The sequence below is a fragment of the Orycteropus afer genome, unplaced genomic scaffold (genome assembly GCF_000298275.1).
Source record: "Orycteropus afer afer isolate SDZICR_OR568_19922 unplaced genomic scaffold, OryAfe1.0 scaffold00063, whole genome shotgun sequence".
Lineage (NCBI taxonomy): Eukaryota > Metazoa > Chordata > Mammalia > Tubulidentata > Orycteropodidae > Orycteropus > Orycteropus afer.
Window position 1 is genome coordinate 1,374,965 of NW_006921650.1, and position 26,917 is coordinate 1,401,881.

General features: G+C 42.0%; 1 protein-coding gene across 1 annotated transcript in view; it reads left to right on the forward strand.

Moving 5' to 3' along the window:
* Positions 1–4,540: 4,540 nt before the first annotated feature.
* The window catches only part of SLC25A13 (solute carrier family 25 member 13), a 281,715-nt gene continuing 259,338 nt past the window's right edge, over positions 4,541–26,917 (forward strand). The window contains exon 1 of the mRNA XM_007939784.2: positions 4,541–4,555. Coding sequence (XP_007937975.1) covers positions 4,541–4,555 — 15 coding nt within the window. The remainder of the gene's footprint in view (positions 4,556–26,917) is intronic.

The window sequence follows — 26,917 nt, forward strand, 5'->3', positions numbered from 1 at the left end:
CCTGCCTCTGGTAACCACTAGTGAACTTTGGTTCCTATGCATTTGCCTATTCTAGATGTTTCATATAACAACAACTAGACTCATACTTTGCAAGCATTCTTGCTGGATACCTTCTCTAGCAATCTAATCCAGTGAGCGTGCTGCTGCTGGTAGTGATGTCTTTTGTTTGCTTGTTTGTTTTTATTGGAGCTGAGGGAAATCAGATAGCTTAGGTGCATGGTCAAAGGGCATCTACAAGGCACATGAGTGCTCTGGAAAAGGTGAAAGCTCAGAGAAGGCCATGCTGCTAACTCCTCGGAACACCCAGGGCTGGAGATCATGCTCAGGCTGGGCCGTGCACCCTGTCAGCCCATGAGCTTCCCTCATGATCTGGGCTGGCTGTTTACCAGCAGGATAGGTTGACATACAATGCTACAAAACACAGGTGCCTTGGTGGTTTTTTGGGTTAAACTTTAGTGCCAGGTCCTTTTAAATAGCAGAGAAGAGATTGGATTGGGGATAAGAATGAGACATGTCACTTATTAGTCAGGAGGGAACTTTAAGTTAGATGCCCAATCAGCTTCTACTTTATCTCCACAGACATGTTCTACATCATGCTATGTTTAAAGGTGATGTGGAAAACAGGAAGCATCTTTGACTTTTCTTTTTGGAGGCTTATAACAGTATAACTTTTTAAAAATTTAATATTTTGGGGGAATTCTAGAAGAAGAAAACCCAAACAAAAGCAAACTCACTGCCATGGAGTCAGTTCTGACTCATAGAGACCCCTACTTGGGTTTCTGAGGCAGTATCTCTACGGAAGTAGATTGCCCCATCTTCCTTCCAAGGAATGACTGGTGGGTTTGAATCTCCAGGCTTCTGGTTAGCAGTCAAATGCCTTAGGCATTATGCTACCAGAGCTCAATTAACTTAGCATCATTGTAAATATAAGTTAATTTTTTATTGTATTATATATTTTTGACATATTTGTTATCTATCATTATATAGAGAGTGCAGAGGAGTCCTGATGATCGTGGTTAAGCACTCGGCTGCTAATTGAAAAATGGCAGGTTCAAACTCAGTAGCTTCTCTGCAGGAGAATGACATGGCAGTCTGATTCTGTAAAGATTTACAGCCTTGGAAACACTATAGAGGCAGTTCTACTCTGTTCTATAGGGTTGCTACGAGTAGGAAGCAACTTGACGGTAATGGGTAATACATAGTGTAGGAGTCCCTGGATGGCACAAGTTGTTAAACCCTCAGTTACTAGTATTAGTCAGAATCAACTTGACAGTACACACGACAACAACTAGGCAAAAGTCTGTTGATTCAAGGCGCCTCAAGACAGGCCTGGTGATCTGCTTCTGAAAGGTCATAGCCTTGAAAACCGCTACACATCAGGTTGTGTGAGTCAGAATGACTTGACAGCAACTAACAAGAACAAATATACTGTGGTAATCTGGACAATGCCCCCAAAAGATGCCCAGGTCCTAATCTCTGGAACCTGTGAAAGTTATACGGCAAAAAGGACTTTGAAGATATGATTAAATTAAGGATCTGGGTTTGGGAGATTGCCTTGGTAATCTGAATGGGTCCTAAATGCAATCACAAATGTCTTTGCCAGAGGGAGCCAGAGGGATATTTGGAAGACAAAATAGAAGAAATCATGTGATGAATTACAGTCAGAGAGAGAAAATGTTAAGCTTCTGGCTTTGAAGATGGAGGAAGGGACCATGATACAAGGAATGCAAGGAATGCAGCTCTAGAAGCTGGAAAAGGCAAGGAAATAGCATCTGTCCGAAAGCCTTTGGAGGGGGAAGTGAATACATTTCGGTTGTTATAAGCCACCAAATTTGTGGTGATTTGTTATAGCAGCCATAGGAAACTAATACATATGTATGCATCCTTTTATTTAAATTAAAAAATGTAGCTGTCTCTCTCTCTCTGTTGATAGTTACCACTGAGTGGGCTCTGACTCATAGGGACCCTATGTACAACAGAGCACAGTTCTATTCTGACACACACAGGGTTGTCATGAGTTGGAATCAACTGTTTTTTTGTTTTTTTTGGAGGGGGTAGTGGTTGTCTTTCCAAACATCTAAACCAAGTGCCTAGGTGTAATATAGGACAGCTCCCTTTTGCTCTCCTGCCTCCACATTAATCAGTACTGGGGATGGCCTCAGGACCTCGGGCAGTCAGCTTCCACACCCAAAGATGGGGGTTCAAACCCACTGGCTGCTCCCCGCCAGGTTGACGGGCCCTCTCTTAGGGAGGCTTGGTGGCCCAGTGGTTAAGCTCACAGCTACTAACCAGAAGGTCAGCAGTTCAAACCCACCAGCTGCTCCATGGGAGAAAGATGAGACAGTCTGCTTCTGTAGAAATCAGTCCCAAGGCCAACTAATTTTACCTCTTATCCATTCCTTAGGGGCTCTGGTAGCATAGTGGCTAAAGCGCTTGACTGCTAACCAGAAGGCTGGCGGTTCACACCCACCAGCCACTCCTCAGAAGGAAGGTTGGGCAATCCTACTTCCGTAGTGATACTGCCTCGGAAACCCAAGGAGGGGTTGCTATGAGTCGGGGCCGACTTGATGGCACATAACAACAACAACAACAACATCCATTCCTTTGGAGATCAAGTGGCACAGTGGTTAAGTGCTGGGCTGCTAACCAAAAGGTCAGTGGTTCAAATCCACCTGCCACTCTGCAGGAGAACTATATGGTGTCTACTTCAAAAAAGATTAGCAGCCTTGGAAACCCTATGGGGCAATTCTACAGGGTCTTATAGGGTCACTAGGAGTTGGAATTGACTTGTTGGCAACAGGTTTGGTTTTCAGTGTATTCCTCTAACCCTATCACATTTTATTGTAAAGATCTGTCTTGTCTGGGTAGTCCAATAGTCTTGCCCTATCCACACAGCAGGCAGAGGGATTCATCTATATTGAAAAATCTGCCCATGCTACTTCCTGGCTTAAAGTCCTTCAGTTTAGGTCCACAGCCTTCAGTATGACACCCAACACCTTCCACCACAGGGGCCATACCGGTCCATTCAGACTCCTCTTCCACCAGCCTCACATTTTATGTTTCCTTTCCCGCCAAACTGTCTGCCTCTCTATTTTCTCTGCTGGAACACTTTTCCTCTTCACCTCACTGGACTAATTTACAGCCTCTGTCCTCCATTTAAGGAGCTCTGGTAGCATGGTGCCTAAGGCATCTCACTGCTAGCCAGAAGGTTGTTGGTTCAAACCCCCAGCCACTCTGCAAAAGGAAGACTGGGCAATCTACTTCCGTAAGGATTTACTGTTTTGGAAAACCAATGGGGGTCACTATGAGTCGGAATCTACTCGAAGGCAGTGGGTTGGGTTTGGTTTTTGTTATCCTTCATTCAGCTGAGGCTTCCCCAGTCCTCACTGTTGCCATAGTGCCCTGAGAACAGGTTAGTGCCTTAACAGACATATTGGAGTTAACTAATTATGTGCCTGCCTTCCTATTAGCCTTCAATCTTGTTGAGGGCTGGGACCATTTCTTAAGTAATTTTGATGTCTGCAGCACCTAGCAGATAGTAGATGCTCAATTAATATTGATGAATTAAATTGATGAGTAATTACATCTGTAATCCACAAAACATTAGAGCCTACTGTGGTCTCTGACAACCATTGTCTTTAAAATTATACATTTTGATGTCAGGGACAGATCAATGAGATTCTAATGTTGAGGAATACCTCTGGGCTTTACATTAAAATCTTCAACTAATATTTTGATCTGCCATTTACTTTATTTAGTTCAACCTACTTTGGGGGGAAGTCTTTTGATACTGGGCCTTTTGACTGCAGGCAGGGTTGAAATAGAGTAGCTCCTTAAATATATTTTGCACTATATTCACTGGAGGGTACCAGATTTGATATAAAATTAGACTTGCCTGTAGCACTGCTTTGCTACTTCATCTTCGACTTATCAATGTCTACTCCAAAAAGGTTTCTGGATCCATTACATGACAGTGCAGAGGCAAGCCCCTTGGAAAGGGAAGCTATAAAGAAAAGCTGGCTAAATGTGACATTGTGGCGTTCTTCAACTTTCCCACGTTCTGTACCAGCGATCGTTACTTGCCCTTCCTATCGGCCCCAAGGGTCCAAGAGTAGCCTCTAGTACCAGGTGAAGTTAGCAGCTTCCTGGGGTGGCCAACTTTCCCAGGAGGTGGGCTTTCACCCGCACGCCCCTTGCCCTTCTCCACAGAAGTCTCCTTCGCTGGACAGCGCAGCTGGGATCACGTGCCCCCCCCCCCCATCAGGTCTGCCGCCCCAGGGTCCTGGCCCGCCCCGGCCTCCGGGCAGAGGCCGCCCGGATCACGCGCGCCCTGGCGGCCCGGGCCTGCCCCAGCCAATGGGCTGGCGGCGCCCGCATGACCCGCGCCGGCGGGAGGGCGTGAGCAGGCAGGCCAGGAGCGCACGCTGCCGGGCCGTATCGCCGCTCCGCCTGCTGCTAGGACGGGAAGTAAAGCGCCCGGGTCCGTAGTGCGAGCGAGCCAGTGAGTGGGTCACGCTGCCGCCTGCACTCGGGGCGAAGCATGGCGGCCGCCAAGGTAAGAGCTTACCCCTGTCCCGGGAAGCGCGGCGGTCGAACCCATGGGGTACCCGAGGGGTACGAGAGACTCGGTGCTCACGTGCAACGGGGAAAGCAAATAAAAAGGGGCACGGGGCAGCTGCTCAGCCATGCAACTCCGGGAGGAGGAGGGAGGTGACTTCCACTTCGGGCAGCACAAGAGGGCGGTGCGGGGACAGAGGCCGGACCTTGCATCGGAAACTTTGCTGGCTGGACCACACTTGGCCCGGGAGGGGAGTCGGTGCCGGATGGGTGACTGGCGGGACTAAGTCAAGGCCTGCGAGGAGGAAAGGGCATGATCCAAGCCTAGTACGCCCGGGGCGGTGGAGGGCTTGTTGTCTGTAGGCCCCTCGATCAGCCCCTGCGCGCTTCTGCTCTTGACCCCGGTTGTTGTTGACCGAGGCTTCTCCTTCCAGGAGAAATAGCTGGGGCTGAAGCCTGATCCTATTAGGTTTCAAGGGCTCCGCCCTCCGGCGGGTGGAAGTCACCTTGACTTCCGTTTTGGAAAACTGCCTGGGAGAGTTGGCCTACATGTGTGTGCATAAAAACTCCAGGAACCTCCATTTCCTATCTTCTTCCCACCCTCCACATTTGACAGCATTTACATACCCACCTTGGAGCATTTGAGAGGCTTTTCTTTGAAAATGACAAAACAGATTGTCCTGGGAGCCTGCCATTCCTGTGAAGTTCTACTTAAAAGGATTTCTGCATAATGTGAATCATTCAGGAACCCAGAGGAAAGACAACTCCGTTTCATTGACCTTTCCTCTTTCACCGTTTCTTGAAACCTGGACACCATTTCAGTCTGTTTGGACTCCATTTCAACTTCTCTGGCAGAATACCATATTTACTCCCAATCACTTGAATCATTGGAAATTATTGCTTTTAATTTTAAGTTCACGAAGCCAACCCTTTAATCAAGCCTATACAACTTCTTAGCTCATTTTAAACATGGTGAACTTAAATATACCCAACATTTCAAACATTTGTCCTTAATCAAAACTCTGTGATAACCCTCAAGAGGAAAACATGGCCAACACATCATATTCCTATTTATTCAAGCAAACTAATCACATTTGCAATGGAAATTGTAAGCAGAACAGATATATTTAAATGCTGTTGTATGACTTAAGTCTCTGTAGGCTCCCCAAATCCTCAGCATGTTCCAAACTATGTGGTGAAATGGCCTTTCCATTTTCTGTAATTTCTCTGATGCAGCCTTAGGAGTATGCTCTGGATGTCTATGAATATGTACACACAGATATGTATATGTAGACATTTTATGTAGATTCTCTTAAGCCCAGGGAAATCAATAACTCTTGACCTTTTTGCATATGTTGTTATTTGCCATCGAGTCAGACCTGACTCATAGTGACCCCTCCTTGGGTTGCCGAGGCAGTATCGCTATGGAAGTAGATTGCCCCTTCTTCCTTCTGAGGAGTGGCTGGAGGCTTGAACAGCCAGCCTTCTGGTTAGCAGTCAAGTGCCTTAGGCACTATGCTATCAGAGCTCCCCTTTTTGCATATAGTCAATTTGAAAGGTTTACTGTGTGTTAGTTCTCCAAGATAACTTATTCTAGTAGAGTTAGGTGGGAATATATATACATATTTCTTTGTTATTTTTTATATTTGCAGGGTGAATTAATCAGTTTTACTTAATTTGCAGATGAAATAAGCGAGGAACTGAAATTGAGTATGTATATAAATGGAATGAATAAGACCAACAGATCAACTAATATGAAGTAAAATAAATGAAGTGGGAGCAGGTTCAACTTTTTGGTTGTATTTTTATTTAACTGTCACATCGTATCAAGAAGGGCAGTTAATACCTAGCCAAGTAGAGAGAGTCAGGGGAAATTAATCTTTTTTTTTTTGTACCTATTTGGAAGCCTGTGTTTTTGTTTAGTCATTTAAACTCGCCTGTTTTTGGAAAGAATTTATGATGGCTCATGTCATCCGTCCATATATTTACAATCCAAAAAGACATCAAAATCAAGCCTGAGTAGATGAGATAAGCAGGATAAAGTCAAATGAAGCCAGGACTAAGCTTAGTGGAAAATGAGTGTGTGTTTGCTAGAGGTGGCTGAGTTTTCTAGTGGCCAGAGCAAAGAGGAAACGATCAGTAAGGTGGTTCACAAACCAGTGACTTGGGAGAGAGGGCTCCTTGTACTGCTATCTGAAACCATTTTCTCCCCCTGTCCCATATGCTGTGGGCGAACTGTGTATGAAACTGCCTCCTTGACCACAAATAAATGTCTGCGGGGTCCATAAGGCCATTCCTCATAAGGTTCCTCATTGTAGCTCAAGTGCAGTGCAGTAAATGGAGTCTTGCAAGGTTCCTAAGTGAAGCTGTGCTGGCCTAATTTAGGCCAAGAATGCCCCTTTTTGAATTGCCTTGGGGCACCACCCTTCTTGGGTGCTTCTGTCAGATACTAATCAGTCCTGGGCAGCCAAGTTAAAGGCTGTGCTTCTTGCCTATTCTTGGAATGTAAATATTTAATGTTGACAGTGAAACACAGAGCCTTAGCCTTAGAAATCTTCTTATCTGGGGGTAGGTTTGATATTCCCTCTTGAAAGCTGAGGAAACTGACTGGGAGAGACATTCACATCATTGGGATTATCTAAGAAATTGGGCCAAGAATCTGCAGACTCAACTGCTGTAGGTTAATTCCAACACTCACTGTGGTGAGTTGTTTGAATATCTAAGCAGACTTGGTATTTTCAGGTTGAACTTGGCCATAGCTGGCAATTTCTTCATCTCTTGTCCATTATTTTCTTACTTTCCTGGGTCTTTATTCAAGTGTAACTAATTACTGACATTGTTTTTCCTTTGAATAGTTAAAATAGGGCTGAGAATCCAGTCTTTGATATGCTTTTTCTTTTCATTTCTGCTATGAAGATTATTACTTAAAGGTGCGAGACTTATTTATTTTTTTCATCAAGTAACATTGATCTGAAACCTTTAGTATTTTTTTTTAGATCTAAAATCTTTAGTAATGTTTTTAAGATTAATTCTATATTAAAATGACATTTTAAAAAGGTCATTTTGCATAGCTCCAGAAAATGCCTTTTTAAAAAATAGTAAAGAAATCATGCTCTCTTTTCCCTTTTGACTATAGGGAACATTCCTTCTTTGTAATTGGCTAATTGGTCATACACTAAGAATGATGAAATTAAATATATGAACTCGTTAAAAGTTAGAGGATGCTTAGTTGAGTTCAGGCGTGATGGATGTTCAGGCATCATTGGACATGGACCAATAATTTAATTGAAATCTGCCCAAAACTGAAAGAAAGTAATTTTGTGATAAATTAAAGCTTCAATAGTAATGAGAATTTTGTCTGTAGGATTCATACATTTTGTATTGCTTTTCCATTATCAAATGGGTTGCTGCTATTATTATTGACTTATTTAGAATTGTGTATTATACTCTTTCTAATGTTGCAGGCATGAGGCCTAAGTGAGGATACTAAAATGAATTAGGCTCTGTTTGGTCCTTTAGGAAAACCAAAACCTAAGTTCTCTGATGGAATGCTGTACTACAGGGCCTGTTGCAGCAGCAGGGAAAGGAGTGAGGGGAGATCAGGGAAACTTCTGGGAGATGGTGGTAGTTCAGAAGGAATGGATGGGGAAAGGGAAAGATCCATTCCAGTGACAGGAAAAACACAGCAAATGAAAGGCAAGGAGGTGAGCCTGTGCCACATTTAGGAATGTTGTTGACTGTGACAGTTAGGTTATACAGTTATAAACTATCATCTCTATTTTGTAGAAGACTGAAGACACTTAGAGGTAGTGTAATTGGCCTGAAGCCTGATAATTAGGAAGTTACTGAGTTGGGAATGAAGTACTACTGCCAGTTTAGTTCCAGAGTCCATACTCTTAACTAATCCACTCTACTGTCTTCAGAGTAAACTTCACGGTAGACAGTAGAATATATGGGAGAGGAGTAGGTGATGACCAAGACAGGGAAGTTAAGAGGTCCACAAATATAAACCAGACTTTATTTAAGAACTTACATAGTTCTTAATGTATACCGGAAGTTTCCCACATGGTTTACAAATAACTCAGTTTTCACAACACCAAGACGAACTCTATTTTTGTCCTCATTTTACAGGTGAGAAAATTGAGGTCCAGGGAATATGTAATTTCTCAGGGTTGCACAGTAAATAAATGATAGAGTGTGGATTTGAGCCACAGTCTGTTCTCAGAGTCTGTGCTTTGAATCCCTACTCTGCCTTCCCAGACCTCAGAAGAGTGCCGTTTGCAAAGGTGTATGTTTGAGAATCCACATGCCATTCGTTATGTTGTTGTTATGTGCCATTGAGTCGGACCCGACTCATAGTGACCCCTCCTTGGGTTTCCGAGGTGTATCACTATAGAAATAGATTGCCCCATCTTCCTTTCGAGAAGTGGCTGGTGGGTTTGAACCACGAGCCTTCTAGTTAGCAGTCAAGTGCCTTAGGCACTACGCTACCAGAGCTCCTGCCATTGATTATGGACATGTATATTTCCTAAAGGAGCCCTGGTCCTATGTTTCCTTGGATGCTTTTGGTGGGTCTCAGAGCCCAGGAATGTAGGTACCTGTGGCTCTCTATATAATATGCATTCTGCTTGGTGGCAAGGATATAATTATATCCCTGCTTGATGCAAAGATATAATTCATTTAACAAAGTACTTAACAGCAGCTGAGCAAACCTTTTTCATGGCTTGTTGAACCATGGTACCAACCCCATGGTAGAAAAGCCCTGGTGCTCTGCTCCCCTTGAGATTACGCCTGTTGCTGTGGAGTCCATTCTGATTCATAGTGACCCTATAGGACAGGGTAGAACTGCCTCAAGGGCTTTGCAAGCCTGTAATGTTCAGCACAGCAGCAGACTGCCACATCCTTCTTCTGTGGATTGGCTGGTGGCTTTGGAGTACCGACTTTTCGCTTTGGAGCCTAGTGCTTAACGACTGTGCCACCAAAACTCCATGAAGCCCAGAATTGACTCAGTGGCACGTAACAACAGCATATTTACTGATCAGCTCACTCCTGTAGTTTTTATCTCTAGCATGCCTTTGGCATTTCATTGCAATGTTTATTTGTTAAGTTTATTTCTTGTCTTGCCAAGCAGACCATAAATCACAACAGGGCAGGAATTGCCACATACTGTTTTATAAAAAACGGCTTTATTGAGTGTGATGGTTATGTTTGTATGTCAACTTGGCTAGGCCTGGTTGAGTGGCTGGGTAACTGGATGTAGTATTCCCCGTGATGAGACTGGTAAGCAACTCCATGGTGCAATCTACTGGGAGCAGCTGAGTAGCTGCCTTTGGGTTTGTGGTCTGCTTCCTGTATATAAGGAGAAGCTTTGAGAATGGTCTCTAGCCTATGGCACGCTTGGACCCTGCATGGAGCCATGTCGTTGCTCAGCAGCCTGCTATGCTCTGCCGACCTTGGGACTTACAATAAACTTAAGTCAATGGCCTGCCGTGTGGTAACATTGGGACTGTGCCTTTTTACTTGTCAACCTTGGGGTTTCTCAGCCTCAGCAGCCAGCAGCTGTCTGAGTGAAGAAATGCCTCTAGCTCCAGTGGGCCGGGAGCAGGAGACAGAGCTGGTCCCCAAGGTTGAGGGGCTTTCACCCAGCCCCTAGAGCCTGGCACTTGGAACTTGGACTTAAAGTCTCTAGCTTGTAAGAATAAACTCCTGTTTGTTAAGGCCATCCCATTTGTGGTATATTTCTTGTCAGAGTGACACTAGGTGACCAGAACATTGAGATATAATTCACATACCATAAAATTCATCCACTTAAAGTGAACAGTTCAGTGGCTTTTAGTATATTCACAGAATTGTGTAACTGTCACAACTATCAAGAGTTGTAAAAATTTTAATCCACTTTCCACGCCTTAGGACTAGGGCTGTATGTTTAACTTCCATGTTCTTCAGGTTTTCTCATCTGTAATAATACCCTCTTCAGAGGTTTGTTACTGAGCATGAAATGGGATTGATACTCTTCAGATTGCAGGTTTCCTTTCTTCCTTATGGTAAAAACCTGTACTTTCACAACTTTGCTAGGTATTTGGTGATATATAAATCAGACTGATTTTTTTGTATTAGGAACAAAGGAAAAACAGAGGTTTTCTCGTGTGTGTGTGATACGATGATGATGGTTATTGAAACAGCAAGTTTCCAAGGATCCAAACCTAATGCCGTCGAGTTGATTCCTACTCAATGCAACCCCTGCTGGATTTGGGAGGTGGTAAATCTTTATGCAAGTAGATTGTCTAGTCTTGCCTAGTCTTCTCTGAGAAGGATGTCATGCTTGGTAAAGTGGTGGGTCAACGAAAGAGGGGAAGGCCCTCAACAAGATGGATTGACACGGTGGCTGCAGTGATGGGCTCAGGTATAGCAGGGACTGTGAGGCTGGCACAGGACTGGGCAGTGTTTTCTATGTTGTACTTAAGGTCACGATGAGTCAGAGACAACTCAATGGCACATAACAGCAACAACACTCAGCAAGCAGAGAACGTCTTGGGGTGAGGGGTCGGTCAAAAGGCAATGTGTAGTTTATAAAAATCAGGGAGTAGCTCTTTTTAGACATGAGTTCTTTAATAAGATTGCAGGAGGAGGTGTGACTCCTTCCCAGTGCTTCTGCCTCTTGGGTGACACTTTTTCTTCCTGCTTTGCCATGAGAACAGAAGAATTGGATGATGTCTGGCTACCATGACTGAACATTTTCCACAGGAAAATCCTGATCAAAAGAGGAAAAATGCATACCAACCTCTGCTTTAGTTAAATTATTAAAGGAGACCACTTGTTTCTATTGTTTTCCACTATTCATGAGGATTAAGAAGATGCTTAAGGGAATGCATTGACACAGTGGCTATAACAATGGACTCAAACATTAGCAGTGACTATGAGGATGGGATCTCTGGTAGCGTAGTGCCTAAAGCACTTGACTGCTAACCAGAAGGCTGGCAGTTCAAACCCACCAGCCCGCCTTGGAAGGAAGATTGGGCAATATACTTCCATAGTGATACCGCCTCAGAAACCCAAGGAGGGGTCGCTATGAGTCGGGTGCGACCCAATGGCACATAACAACATGAGGATCAAGCAGGACTGGCCAGCGTTTTATTCTGTTACACAGGCTTGATATGTGTTGGAACTGACTTGATGGTACCTGACAACAGCAGGCTTGCTGAGTATTGTCACTTCCTGTTTTTCCTGCTTGGCATTTGCTGCCTCATAAACACCTGTACTTCCTGCCATGTTTCCTGGGATGGTTTTTTTTTTTTTCTTTTTTGCTTTTTGCTTTTGGTTGGGCTATGGAGCCCAGGATTGTAGGATCTTGTAGGGTCTGTAGGGTTCTGCTTGGTAGTGAGGAGTGTATATCCTTGTCCCAGGGATAAAATTCCCTTAACCAAGTATTTAACAGCAGCTAAGCAAAACTCTTCATGGTTTGTTCAATTAGAATCTCTCTATTTCTCAGTCAAATAAAATATTGTTGAATAATAATAGCACTTGAAATCCTAAAATACGACTTGAAATAATTGTTGCTACATTGGGAGCACACATTACACCATGATGAGAAAATAAGTAAAGATTGGATACGGCATTTAATGAAAACCAGGGGATTTTTCTCTTCAACTACATTTTGTAAGTATTGTTGTTTTTGTTAGGTGCTGTTGATTTGATTTCTGCTCTTGGTGACCCCATGTTACAAAGTAGGCCCATCTTGGCTGTAATCTTTATGGAGGGGCCCTGGTGGCACAGTGGTTAAGTGCTTAGCTGCTAGCCAAAAGGTTGGTGGTTTGAATCCACCTACCCAGTCTCTGGAAGAAAGACTGGCAATCTGTCCTTGTAAAGAGTACAGCCTTCGAAACCCCATGGGGCAGTTCTGCTCTGTCCCTTAGGGTTGCCGTGAGTTGCAGTCCATTTGTTTTGGGTTTTGGAATCATTTTTGTTTGTTTGTTTTAAGTTTTATTTATTTTGTTGTTATTGAGAATATACACAGCAAAATAAAAGCCAATTCGATAATTTCTACATCTACGGTTCACTGACATTAATTACATTCCTCAACTTATTTAAGGATTCTCACCTTCCTTTTTTGAGTTGTTCCTCCTCCATTAACATAAATCCACTGTCCCCTGAGGTTCCTGTCTGATCTTTCATGTCACTGTTGTCAATTTGAGCCCATTACAGATAGTTCTTAATAGAGCATACTGTTCAAGGTAGACCCTTTTTTTTACTAGTTTTAGTTTTAAGAAGATATAAGGGGATTTTTTTTTTCTGTCAAGTTTAAAGATTTATCTAAGGTCAGTAATTTCAGCGGTTCATCCAGCCTCTATGGCTCTAGAAAGTCTGGAGTCTATGAGAATTTGAAATTCTGTTCTTCTACAGAATATTTGATCAAAATATTCAGTACAGTTCTGGTCTCGTGGCCAAAGAGGCAGTTGTTCATGGAGGCAATTAGCCACACATTCCATTTCCTCCTCTTACTGTCCTTTGTCCTCTGTTGTTCCGGGTGAAGAGACAATTGTTGTGCCTTGCCAAGTAATTTGATCTTTATAACATTGTATGCCATGGAAGTGTTGTTATGATCTTCATTATTGTTGTTGTTAGGTGCCCTGAAGTCAGTTTGGACTCAGAGTAACCCTGTGTATAACACTGTATGGCACACTGTCTAGTCATACAACTGTCTTCACAGTCATTTCCGTATTTGAGCCCATTGTTGAAACCACTATGTCAGTTCATTTTGTTGAAGGTGTTCCTCTTCCTTACTCACGTTTTGTTTTGCCAAGCATGAGGTCCTTCTCCAGGGACTAGTCCCTTTTGATGCTATGTCCAGAGTGCGTGAGATGAAGTCTAGCCATCCTTGCTACTAAGGAGCTTTCTGGCTGTACTTTTTCCAAGACAGATTTGTTCGTTGTTCTGGCAGTCCATGACATGTTCAATATACGTGACCAATACCATATTTCAAAGGCATCAGTTCTTCTGTGTTCTTCTTTATTGTCCAGCTTTTGCATGCATATGAAGTCATTGAAAATACCATAGTGTAAGGGACACTTTAGTCTTACGGTGACATCTTTGTTTTTTAACACTTCAAAGAGGTCTTTTGCATCAGATTTGCCCAAAGAAATATATTGTTTGATTTCTTGACTGCTGCTTCTGTGGATGTTGACTGTGGATCCAAGTAAAATGAAGTTCTTGATGGCTTCAATCTTTTCTCTATAATGATGTTGCTTGTTAGTCCAGTAGTGAGGGTTTTTGTTTTTCTTATGTTCAAGTATAATCCATACTGAAGACTGTAGTCTTTGATCTTCATCAGCAAGTGCTTCAAATCTTCTTTGCTTTCAGCAAGGAAGGTTGTGTCATCTGCATATTTCAGATTTTTAATGAGTCTTCCTCCAGTCCTGATGTCATGTTCTTCTTCATATAGTCCAGCTGCTCAGATTATATGCTCAGCATACAGATTGAATAAGTATGATGAAAGGATACAACCATGACACATAACCTTTCCTTATTTTAAACTACACAGTATCCTCTTTTTCTGTTTGAGCAGCTGCCTCTTGGTCTATGTATAGGTTCTGCATGAGCACAATTAAGTATTCTGGAATTCCCATTCTTCTCAACGTTATCCATAATTTGTTATGATCCACACAGTTGAATATCTTTGTGTAGTAATAAAACAACAGGTAAATAGCTTTCCGGTATTCTCTTCTTTCAGCTAAGATCTATCTGACATCAGCAATGATATCCCTTGTTCTATGCCTTCTTCTCACTTTCAATTTACTGTGGCAACTGGTTTTGAATTATCTTTAGCAAAATTGTACTTGTGTGTGATATTAATTATATTTTCTAATAATTATTCATTCCTTTGGATCATCTTTCTTTGGAATGGGCACAAGTACGGATCTCTTCCAGTTGGTTGTCTATGTAGCTGTTTTCCAAATTTCTTAGCATAGAAGAGTGAATGCTTCCAGTGTTGCGTCCATTTGTTGAAACATCTCTATTGGTGTTCCATAATTCCTGGAGCCATTTTATTTTTGGCAGTACCTTCACTGCAGCTTGGACTTCTTCCTTCAGTACCATCGGTTCTCGATCATATGCTACCTTCTAAAATAGTTGAACATCGACCAGTTCTTTTTGGTACAGTGACTCTGTGTATTCCTTCTATCATCTTTTGATGCTTCCTTCATCTTTCAATATCTTGCCCATACAATCTTTCAGTATTGCAACTTGAGTGGAAACTCATATGTGCTGAGTGGTTAAGTCACTTGAGGCACTGAGTGATTAGGTAACTTGTCGAGCATCACGCAGCTCCAGAGTGGCAGAGCTGTGATTTGAACTTGGCAGTCTGGCTCTGGAGCCCACGCACATACCCATTATATTACATCACCTCTCTAATTTACCTTGTTACATGACTTGTAGCTTCTATAGAATAAAAAATTTAAACTCCTTTTAGCCAGCTAAAACCTCCTTGGTCGGGCTGTTGTCTAACTGCCCCAGTATTACCTCACACTCATTCCATTCTCATATCCTATCAGTGGTTTAAGAAGGAAATGTATCCAACCCATTCAAATTTCTTCCCATAAAGTTATGGCAACAATATAGTAGAAATAAAAAGGGGCCTATTTATTTATTAAAAATCCTTGGTGGCATGATGGTGAAGCACTCAGTTATTAACCAGAAGGTCAGAGGTTCTAACGTACCTGTGTCTCCATGGGCGAAAAGACCTGGTGGTCTGCTCCCCTAAGTATTACAGCCTGGGAAACCCTATGGAGTGGTTCTACTCTGTCATAGGATCAGCATGAGTCAGAATTGACTTAACAGCAAACAACATCGACAGTAACAGTTTGTTTATTCCCCCAGGCGTCTGTCACTTTGTTACACTGTGGTGCTTTGTGTATTGCTGTGTTGCTGGAGGCTGTGCCACTGGTATTTAAAATACCAAGAGTCACCCACAGTCAACAGGGTTTAGCAGAACTTCCAGATTAAGACAGAAATGTACTTCCAAAAATTAGCCAGTGAAAACTCTACGAATCACAACAGAATGTTGTCTAATATAATGCTGGAAGATGAGTGCCTTCGATTGGACAAATGAAAAAAACTGTAACCGTGGACTCTAGCGTACCTGAAATCCTGAAGATGCTGCCGGACCAGACATCGTTCCATCCCTGTGGTCCATGAGGCAACTAACAGCAACAGTTTGTTTATTTAACTTAAATTAACCAGGGCTCAATCAGGAACGTGACTTTTGTTGTCATTTTACTGTATTAGTGGATAGATTTGTTTTTTCTAGTTGATTTTTTTTTTTTGAAGGAGTCTTAGCTTCATGTAATCAATTCCAGAAGCCTTTGTAAGTAAGCTAAAACCTAAGCCCCAAGTTTACAGATGTCATAATTGGTTTGTTCTAATCAGGATTCAAACACAGTTCACGCATAGCATTTGTGTCAGGTATTGTTAACTTACAAGTGTCCTCTCCTTTTTTGTTTGTCCCCTTGCAGTTTGTTTAGTAAGGAAATTGAGTCACCTGCCCTGTGGTTCCCACATCTGGATTTTGCTTGGTGTTCCTCTGCCCTCAGTAGTTCCTGTAAACTGATAGTTAGAACTAGAGGCTTAACTTCAGTCTCTTCATGGCAGTCCCTATGTGTCAGGGTAAAGGTGTGCTCCATAGGGTCTTCACTGGCAGATTTTTTTAGAAGTAGATTGCCAGGCCTTTCTTCCCAGGTACCTCTGGGTGGACTTGAACCTACTCAGACGTTACGGTTCATAGCCAAGTATGTTGACCATTTACACTGCCCATGGATGATGCCCTGATCAAATTTGAGGTCTTAGTTATTTATTGTTTTTGGATAGAATACTTGGTAGCACTGGGAACCTCTCATCAGGTAACTGATAACTCATATCAGGGGGTTGTTTCCAGTGTTGTTACTTTTGATCAGTGGGTTCACATGTCATCTTCAGCCATCAGCTTTTCACATAATGATTCATTTTAGTTGGCTACATTTTGGTATTAGCAATTGCTCTGTGTGTGAAAAGATTTTCATTCTTTAAACAAACACACATACACATATAATAAATGTGTATCACAATTAATTATCAAAATAAATAGTGACTTAAAAATCCATTGGAAGTGGATTATAGCACACTGAATTAAGAAAGAAGAACCATCAGGTTCAGATATCATCAGGCCATGATGATATCCTTCCTCTTACCTCCACCAAAATAGTGAAAGTGAAATGGGGAGTGGAGAGGTCAAGGTTCCCTTACTGAAGAATGCCAACTAGTAAAGGTAGAAGGTGTGATAGAATTAGAACAAGAAAACACCATTTTGGAACCTGCAGGTGATAATTCGGTCAAGGATCTTCAATGGATGCTAAACCCCCTTGGTAAAAGATTATTAGAATTCCCACTGTCTCAAAGTATCTCTCTGTATATGACTTATTACAAAGGGAAAAAAAGTAGCTTTATGATGGTGTGATCTGATAAATACTCTCTCAAACAAATGTTTGACTCAATGTTATCAGTAAAGGGGAAAATTAGCATTACTGATACGATATAGTGGGGATTAACACAACATGGCCTTTGGAGCATTCTTGCCAAAAATGTTTAATCTGAATCTAACTCTGAGGAAACATCAGCCAAATCCAGAAAATAGGACATTCTGTAATACCTGTGACCTGACTTAAAAATTAATAGTGATATAAATGAGAAACCAAAAAAGGCTAGATTAAAGGAAACTCCCAAACAGATATGATGGCCCAATACATTACCTGAATCTGGATCCAAAAACAAACAAACAAACAAAAAAACCCCAAAACCTATAGAATAGAAATTGGTCCAACTGGGGAAACTTGAATATGGACTGTATAGTAGTGATACTGCCTCAGAAACCCAGGGAGAGGTCGCTATAAGTCGGGTCTGACTCGACGACACATTACAACAACAACAACAACAACAAAGATAATGATGTTGAAGTTCTGAAAGAGAAAGGTCCTTGTTGTTTCTTATATTTTGTGTTTCCTGCTAGTAAGATTTTAGTTGGAGCTCTGGTAACATAGTGCCTAAGGCAATTGACTACTAACCAGGAGGCTGGTGGTTCAAACCCACCAGCCACTCCTCAGAAGGAAGGTTGGGCATTCTACTTCCATAGTGATACTGCCTTGGGAACCCAGGGAGGGGTCGTTATGAGTCGGGACTGACTCTATGGCACATAACAACAACAACTAGATTTTAAACTCTTGAGAGCAGAGACCTTATCTAGGTTCTGTTGTTCCTCACAGTACTGTTACATAGCCAGCACTGAGACACTGTTGTTGAATTGTCGATTTACTTGGCATGCCAACTTGTGGCAAAGTAAAAAGGGGAGGAGATTTTCGGCTGCATGCCTATGTGTTGTTGGAAACTTTTCTTTTCCTAATAAACCATTTTTACAGTCCCGTCCACCCTGAAGCAAAACAAATAATAATAATTTGGAAGTACTTAAGGAGTTGTGAGTGAGTGATCTCTAAGTTAGCACATATAGAGAGTCATAGCTGTAGAACAAACCTTGGCAGAGATTGGGCTGCTCTGAAGTAGGTGAATCTCCATGACTACAGAAAAGCTGCTCCCAGAGGAGACCACAGAGGCACGTGCACTCCTTTTGACTAAGAAAGCCCAGCTGCGTTATAGGGCAAACTTCCAAGCAGTTCCAAACAGTGTGCCCATTGCTGCTGTTTCAGACTAACTAGTCACGTTAGGAGCTGTGGTAGCATAGTGCCCAAGGCACTTGACTGCTAATCAGAAGGCTGGTGGTTCAAACCCACCAGGCACTTCTTGGAAGGAAGGTTGGGCAATCTACTTCCATAGTGATACTGCCTCGGAAACCCAAGGAGGGGTCGCTATGAGTCGGTTCTAACTCGATGGCACATAACAACAAGAAGTCACGTTAGAAGTCCCAACAACCTGGGGATGCAAAACGGTTAAGTACGTGGTTGCTAACTGAAAGATCGACAGTTCAAATCTACCCATCTCCACAGAAGAAAGATCTGATGATCTGTCTGCTTTTGTAAAGATTACAGCAGAAAAACCCAATGGGGAAATTTCTGCTCTGTCACACGGAGTTGCTATGACTTGGATTCAACTTGATGTAAACAGCAACCATAATCATCCCAATAGCAGGGAGTCTGTCCCATGGTTGTGCAAATGCTCAGCTGCTAACCAGAAGATTACAGGTTCAAGTCTACCTAGAGGTGTCAAGAAAGGCTTGGTAATCTTCTGAAGAATGAGCCAGGAAAAACCCTACGGAGCACAGTTCTACTCTGACACATGGTGTAACCATGAGTCTGGGTCAAGTCAATGACAGCTGGTTAAGGCCTGGTAGCACACTGGGTCAACCAGATGGCTGAACAGAAAGGGCTGGTAATGTCAGATCTCTTAACTGACTGTGCTGTGCCAACACACATTCTTTCATTCCTGAGCTTGCACACTTTTTTTATTGCCAATTGAAGTTGTCTCTGAGCTTGAGGTTTCCCACCTTCTTTTCACTGTCTCCCATCTCATTTCTAGAAAGGAAACCTGGCTCTTTTTGTTGTGCTTTGTGGAAATTTCTGTTAACCCATTTTTAGTGTCTACCAGCAGCTTGAGAAGAGGCTGGTTGTGACCTTTGCCCAATTTTCTATTAGTTATTTATCTTTTTCACATTGTTTTGTTCTCATGTTGTTGTTATGTGCCCTCAAGTCAGACCTGACTCATGGCGACCCCTCCTTGGGTTTCCAAGGTGGTATCACTACAGAAGCCCAACCTTCCTTCCAAGGAGTGGGGTGGGTTTGAACCGCCACCTTTCTGGTTAGCAGTCAAGTGCCTTAGGCATTGCGCTACTTATCCTCTCTGTTACCCATTGTTTTTTGTCATTTGTTTGGTGTGTAACTGGTTTATATTCAGTTTTCAAAAAGTTATTAAACATTTATCAATTAAACAAGCATGTTAAATATTTACCAGTCTTTTCCTAGATAGCTTATGTGACTAATAATGTCCTCCCTACTTAATATTACATAAAAATTACCCCTGTATTTTTCTAGTACTCTTCAAAATTTTCTTTTTTTAAAACATTGACTTTGATTCATCTGCAGTTATTTTGGTATAAGACAAAAGGAAGAGATCAGTTTAATTTTTTTTCATTGCTGTAAATATATATGTCACAAAGCATTTGCCATTTTCCACATTCCTCGCATGTACAATTCAGTTGTGTTCATTATGTTATATAATGTCCCCATTTCCATATTTTTCCATCACCCTTAGCAAAAGTTCGGTGTTCCCTACCAGCTTAATTGTTGTTACTGTTTCAGCCGTAGTTCATGAACTTCTACTTGTGCCATGTCATCAGCAAGCGTGATCGCTGCCAACTCAGCCCAAAATCTCTCTACTGGCTCAGATTCTTAAAAGCAAGTCTGATTAGTTTACAAAGCCAAGAGATCCTCCCCTTGGGCCTCAGGTATCCACTGCTGGCTCCATCAGCTAGGCCACTGTGAGTATGGAAAGGATACAGATAACTGGGAAGGAAAACACTGCTACATTTTGTCCCATATTTTGCTATTTTCACTCAATCTTTCTTTATCGTCATACCCGGCCACCCCCTTCTTCTCTCCATCTCTTTTTACAGAAGAGAAAACCAGTTCAGAGAGGTCATGCTGTGGTTAGCCCTAGAGCCAGAATTTAAATGTCTACTTGCAATACCCATAAAATAGGTGCAAATATTATTCTATGAGGAAAGTATGGTTGGAGGATCCAGAAAATTTTCCTGGAAGAAGACTTAACCCTTGAAATATCAGCAGCATTTTTAAACCTACTTAGGGAAATTTTCCAGACCGTGAAATAAATAGAACAGCATAATGAACCCCATGTCCCTATGCAGCCAGTTTCCATAATTATCAATGTATGGCCAATATTGTTTTATTTATACTGCACCTTCTCTCATCCCTCTTGATTTTTTCAAAGCAAATCCCAGACATCATATCATATCTGTAAATATTTTAGTATGTGTCTTTAAAATACATTTAAAAATGTAACCACAAATATATTCATGACTGTATATAGATTTGGCAGACAGTATTCCTACATATGTTATTTGTATGTGCTATAAAAGTGTCCACATACATTATAGTATTAACAGAGGGACAAAGTTAGGATAACTTCTTAGCTACAACCAAGTACCTTGAGGGAGTGAGTCTCTGGGCCTGCAGGCTTGGTACCATGCTTGTGGAGGATACCAAGCTTAATCAGCACAACGTAGTACACAAAAGCATTGCTTCACATCTTGCTTTGGTGAGTGGAGACTGGGGTCTTAAAACCTTGCAAGTGGGCATCTAGATGCAGCTATTGGTCTCTCTTCATCTGGAACAAAGAAGAGTGAGGAAAATCAAAGCTGCATGGAAACAGTTAGTCCAAGGGGCTAATGGACCATGGGAACCTCAGCCTGTACAACCCTGAGACCAGAAAAATTAGATGGTGTCCAGCTGCCGATGCTTGGAAAGAGATCATCATTGGAGACCCTGCATAGTGCAGGAGAAAAAAGTAGAACAAAATTCAGAACCATAAAAACGACCAGGATAACTGGTTGGACAGAGAGTGGTAAAACCCCAAAGACTATGGCCCTGAATCGCCCTTGGGGACTGGAACTGGACTCACTCCCATGACATAACTATCGGGGAGATGCACCCCTTAGAACAGTCAACGATGGAAAATCAGAAGGGCAGCATCTGCACAGGGAGAAAGCTAGGGAGGCAGGAATGCATAGGTGAGGAGGACACAGAAAGGGTGACTGCACAGAGGAAGTAGAAAGAGAGCTGTTACACTGGGGATTATAATCAGTGTCATGAAACAAAATATGTATGAACTGTTGAATGGAAAAGGAATCTGCTTTATAAAATTTTACCCAACTCAATATTTTTTTTTTAAAAAAGCATAATACAATACTTAAAATTATAATAATTCTTCAATATCATTAGATATCTAGTCATTGTACATATTTTACACATTTCCCCTATTGTCTTACAACCTTTTAATAATTTTTTGAATGCCATCTCAGTAAGGAGATCTCCACACGTTGCAATTGGGTGATGTGTCTGCCTTATTTTCTTTAATCTCTATGTTTTTTTCTTTTCTCAGTCTCTCTCTCTCTCCTTGCAGTGTATTTGTTCAAGAACCAGGGCAGTCCATCTTCAGGAGTTTTCTATAGTCTGACTCTTGTTCACTGCATCCCCATAGTGTGTACCATGTTTTCTATAGTCTGACTCTTGTTCACTGCATCCCCATAGTGTGTACCATGTTTTCTATAGTCTGACTCTTGCTCACTGCATCCCATAGCATGTACCATGTTTTCTATAGTCTGATTCTTGCTCATGCGTCCCCATAGTGTGTACCATGTTTTCTATAGTCTGACTCTTGCTCACTGCATCCCCATAGTGTGTACCATGTTTCTCTGCCATCAGTGTCTCCTGTAAAGTTGATTCTTCCAGACTTAATCAGATTGATTCAGGCTGGATTTTTTTTTTTTTTTTAATTTGCAAGACTAATTTGTAGGTAACGTGTTTCTCTCTTAGGAGGGACATGATGTGCATTTGATTCTTTTTGAATGTTAGCTGTTGATGATCATTAGCATGATAGATCCGTTATTTCATTAATAGTTATAAAATGATGTGGTTAGTAGCATATTGTTAGTCTGAGTGTGGCTAACAGAAACAAGCAATAAACATGTTCCAGCTGGTCAAACGGCAGTGAGCAAAGATTGACTGGGTGTGGGTGTGTTGTCAGAATAGTCAATAATCAGATTGGCCTCGATTGAAGGATTTGTTTGTTGTAAGCAGCAAGGAGAGGGAGAGATTGGAGGGCACAGGGGGCCATGCGAAGCAATCTGAGCATGAGTGCACTGGACAGTGCCTGAGGCTTTTGAGGAGTGGTGTGGCATGGAATCAGTGGGAGAGGAATGCACTACGATTCTGACAGATTTTAGGATGTTGATGGAAGAGTCCAGCAAAACAATAAAGAGGCTAGAACCAGGATGCTGGCAATGGGCATGGAAAAGAAGAAGCCAATCTACTGTCCTTTTCCATTGGTTTGACGTGAAGACCAATGTGGGGAGCCAACTCCAAGATCATTGGGGTATTAAGCCAATGGAACTTGAAGAAGAATAGGGAAGAGAGGAGTTGGAAGATGTGTTTGAAATATTGCAGAAAACCTCCAGGTGCGAAAGTGGAGCAAGGGAAAATGTAAACCTGCAGATAGAGAGGTGGCCAGAGCTGATACTATTTGCATCATCAGTTGCTATTTCACTTCCATAGAGCTGCACTAGTGCCCATTCCATGTGTGTCTTCTTGGTGTACTTCTTAATCTTCGACAAGGTAGCATTTAAAGATCTGAGTCTGCCCCAGCTCTCTCAAATACTCAAAATTTAATCTATTCTGGAGAGCTTTTTGACTTAACTGAGAGGCCACCCTCACAAAAACCTTTAAAGTTTTTAACCGCTTTCCATGAAAACTTTTCTACAACATGTGGTACCAGTTCTCATCTTACAGGACCCATTGAATAAGATCTAATTCCTCCATTTGATAAATCAAACTCCCTCTAGTGCCAGCAGTTTATGAATGGCTACCAGCCTCACAGTTGGCACTTAGAACCCATCCGGCAGCACTGAAAGGCAGCCTGCTGATCTGCTTCTGTAAAGATTACAGCCAGGAAAACCCTGTGGAGCAGGTCTACTCTGACCATGAGTTGGCATTGAATTGAGGGCAACTGGTTTGGCTTTTTTGTTTTATTTGATGGATCAGGGTTATTGTTACAATCATCGGCCCACTGTGCTTTCTGTATAAGGCTGTCTTCAGGGACGTTCAAGTAAGGGACAGGAACTTTTTTGAGTTCTTGTATCTGCTTTTTATCTTATTTTGTGGCGTTTCTGTTTACTTTGCTCTCAGCTTACTTGTTTCAGTGTAACTCCTTGTCATAAGCTCTCTCCCTTCTATCTTTTTATTTCTTATTTTCTCTGACAGACTGTAAAATTATGGCTAAAATTATGGACTCTGTGTTCAAAGTCTGGCTCTGCCACTTACTAGCTGTGTGACCTGGGCAAGGCATTCAGCCTCTCTGAATCTCAGTTTTCTCCTCTAAAAGGGCCATAATTGTACCTACTTCTGAGGATTGTTGTGAGGGTCAGTGTGGTGCTTGTTTGAAGCTTTGAACAGGGCCTGGGCATAGTAAGTTTTACCTAAGGTTAGCTGTGGTTTGGAGCTAGAGAAGTTGCTTACCAAAAAAACCCTACAGCCATCAAGTCAATTCTGATTCATAGTGAATGCTATAGAGTTGCCAAGGCTATAAATCTTTATGGAAGTCAACTGCCTCATCTTTCTCCTGCAGAGCAGCTGGTAGGTGCAAACTGCAGACTTTTGGTTAGCAGCCCAGTGCCTTAACCACAGCATCTCCTGAACTCCTTAGAGAAGTTGCTTAGAGTCATGTCAAAGTTCATGGACTGTGGGAAAGGGTGGCAGAGGCTTGCCAGAGTGAAAGGGGCATGTCGTCTTTGAGATGAGCCTCCTAGCTATGCAGAGGGCTCGCTCTTCTCCTTTTTGCCTCTGTCTGGGTTCTTGACTAGATGATGAGGTTGATGCAGAACTGAATTTTGAACAGTTAAGGTATTATTTAGTAAAAGCAACTTTTTTTATTATCCTTTTATTTCTTTCTTTCTCCTTCCTCTGCGTTTATTAAGTTAGCTATTATTTCTCAGAAGCCATTTTAACATTTTATGGCATTATCTGGGCTCCAGCAACTTGTGATCTCCTAAGTAGAGCCTTTCATCACTTTATAAATATGTCATATACTTTTTATATCCCTTTGTTCCCATCAGGAACACATATCCCAGTCTTCAGAACAGCACAATCAGTTTTTATTCATTTAAGAAGCAGTAGTAATTTGACACTTGCTAATATGTAACAAATTATATTGGGAACAGTAATTACAATTGCAGCTGATTCCTAATTATACTGTAACCTTGATGCTTTAAAAAAATTTAGAGTGAGTTCACCATATATAGTATTGGAGAATAATATTCTACATTAGGCATGTCTGCCTTCTACTGAACCACGGACATTTATGTATTGTGATACCAAACCAAAAGGACCTGATTGTAAATTGGCTTCAGCTACAGTGGTGTCCAGGGACATCATTCGTAGGGATAGATTTAAAGTCTCTCTCTTTGCTTGCCAAACCCTTGGCATATGCTCTAGGTACAGTTCTCTCCTCCATCTGAAAGTAGAGCATTCCTGTGAAACCTTTCATAAGCCGAAATGGTGTAAAGCGAAGAAACAATTACCATTAAATTATATGGGAAAAATATTTGAGCATCCCCAGACCCAAAAAATAACTCACCAAATAACATAAAACCTAAAATAACACCACCATACAGTAAAAGCAGTAATGATAAGATAATATACAGCCTATATATATATATATAGCATAGTGCCTGAGGTATTTGACTGCTAACCAGAAGGCTGGCAGTTCAAACCCACCCAAACTCCATGGAAGGAAGGTTGGACAATCTACTTTCATAGTGATACTGCCTTGGAAACCCAGGGTGGGGTCGCTGTGAGTCAGCTCTGACTTGATGGCAGTCAGTTTGGTTTTTGGTTTTATATATATGAAGTAGAAATAACATACATACAGTGTGGCTCCTGGACAAGGATCTTGGCAACACCACTCCTGCTGCTCGGGGTGCACTCTGCCTCTTTAATGGCTCATGACAGAACAAATAGTGAACACTAGCTTAGCTTTTTACCTTTTTTTGTAAGCGGAAATCCTCTCTGGATTTCTTTTGGTTTGTGAAAACAGGTACCAAAGTAGGTCTTTCGTAAAAGTGAAGCTGTAAAGTGAACTTTCAGAAAGCACATGATGTCTATATTAGATTTGGCATCAAAATGACCTGGGCTCTGAGGTCATTTTTGGCTCTGTATCTTAAATTCTTTGACTTACTTATCTGAAAATGGGCTTATTGAGGATTCTTCACCTAGAAGAGCTTTAGTGATATTTAAGCAAGGTTAAATGTGACATCTTCAGCAGCACACCTGGCCCAATAAAGTCAGCAGATCCTTCTTTACTGCTATGATTAGTAATAAAAAGATCCAGCTCTAGAGGCTTTGGTTCTGTGCCTCCCCATCCCATGCTCCCAGAAGCGATATGGTCTTATTTCTGCCTCCCTTCTACCTAGTTGTGATAACACATATCATTATTCACTTTGTACCAACCACTCTGCTTGGGGCATAGTCTGTGGTTTATTTGGTATTATATCCTCTGTGCCTGGCACTAGGCCTGGTACAGTTTAGGCTTAGAATAGGCATTTGTGTCACGTGAATAAGTGAATGGAGTATCACCATTTCAGGCAGTAGTTCTCAACTAGGGTGATTTTGACTGTTAACCACAAGATTGGCCATTCACACCCACCAGCCACAATGTGGAAGGAAGACAGTAAAATGTACTTCTGTAAAGATTTACTGCCCCATTAACCCAATGGGGGTCACTGTGAGTCAGAATCAACTTGATGGCAGTGGGTTTTGTTTGTTTTTAAGGGACATTTGACAATGTCAGGAGATATTTTTGATTGTCATGACATGTGAGAGGCAGGGTTTGCTACTGACATCTAGTGGGTAGAAGTCAAGGATACTGCTACACATTCTCCAGTGCACAGGACAGCCCCCAAACAAAGAATGATCCCACCTACAAAGTCAGTTCGGGCTGATACTGAGAAACCCTAGTCTAAGGCAACCTGGCCACCAGGGCTGTGGCCATATGAATAGGGCAAGGGCCACAGGGCAGATCAACCTGTGTATAACCGTCATTTTTCTCAACTGTAAATGAAAAGAATTTGACCTGCCTCAAGAGTTTTTGAAGATGAATGGAGATAGAAATTATGTAGACATGCTCCTGGTGAAAAAGGTCTGGTGGGGGAGTAGTTAAAGCGTTTGGCTGCTAACCAAAAGGTCAACAATTTGAAGCCTTCTGCTGCTTGCTTCTCAGGAGAAAGATGAGGCAGTCTAATTCTGTAAAGATTATATAGCCTTGAAACTCTTATGAGGCAGTTCTATTCTGACCTATAGGGTCGTGATGAGTGATGGAATTAACTCGATGGCAAAGGGTTTTTTTTTTGGCAGGGGGTTTCTGCCTAGTGAGATGACCCAATCAAGTTCAACTTGATGGTCCTGGCTGCCCATCATCTTTTGACTACATTTTCTGTATTGGCATATCTTGGTTCTTTAGTGCTGCTATAACAGAAAAACCATGAATTGGCTATAACAAACAAGGATTTATTCTCTTACAGTTTAGGAGGCTAGAAGTCCAA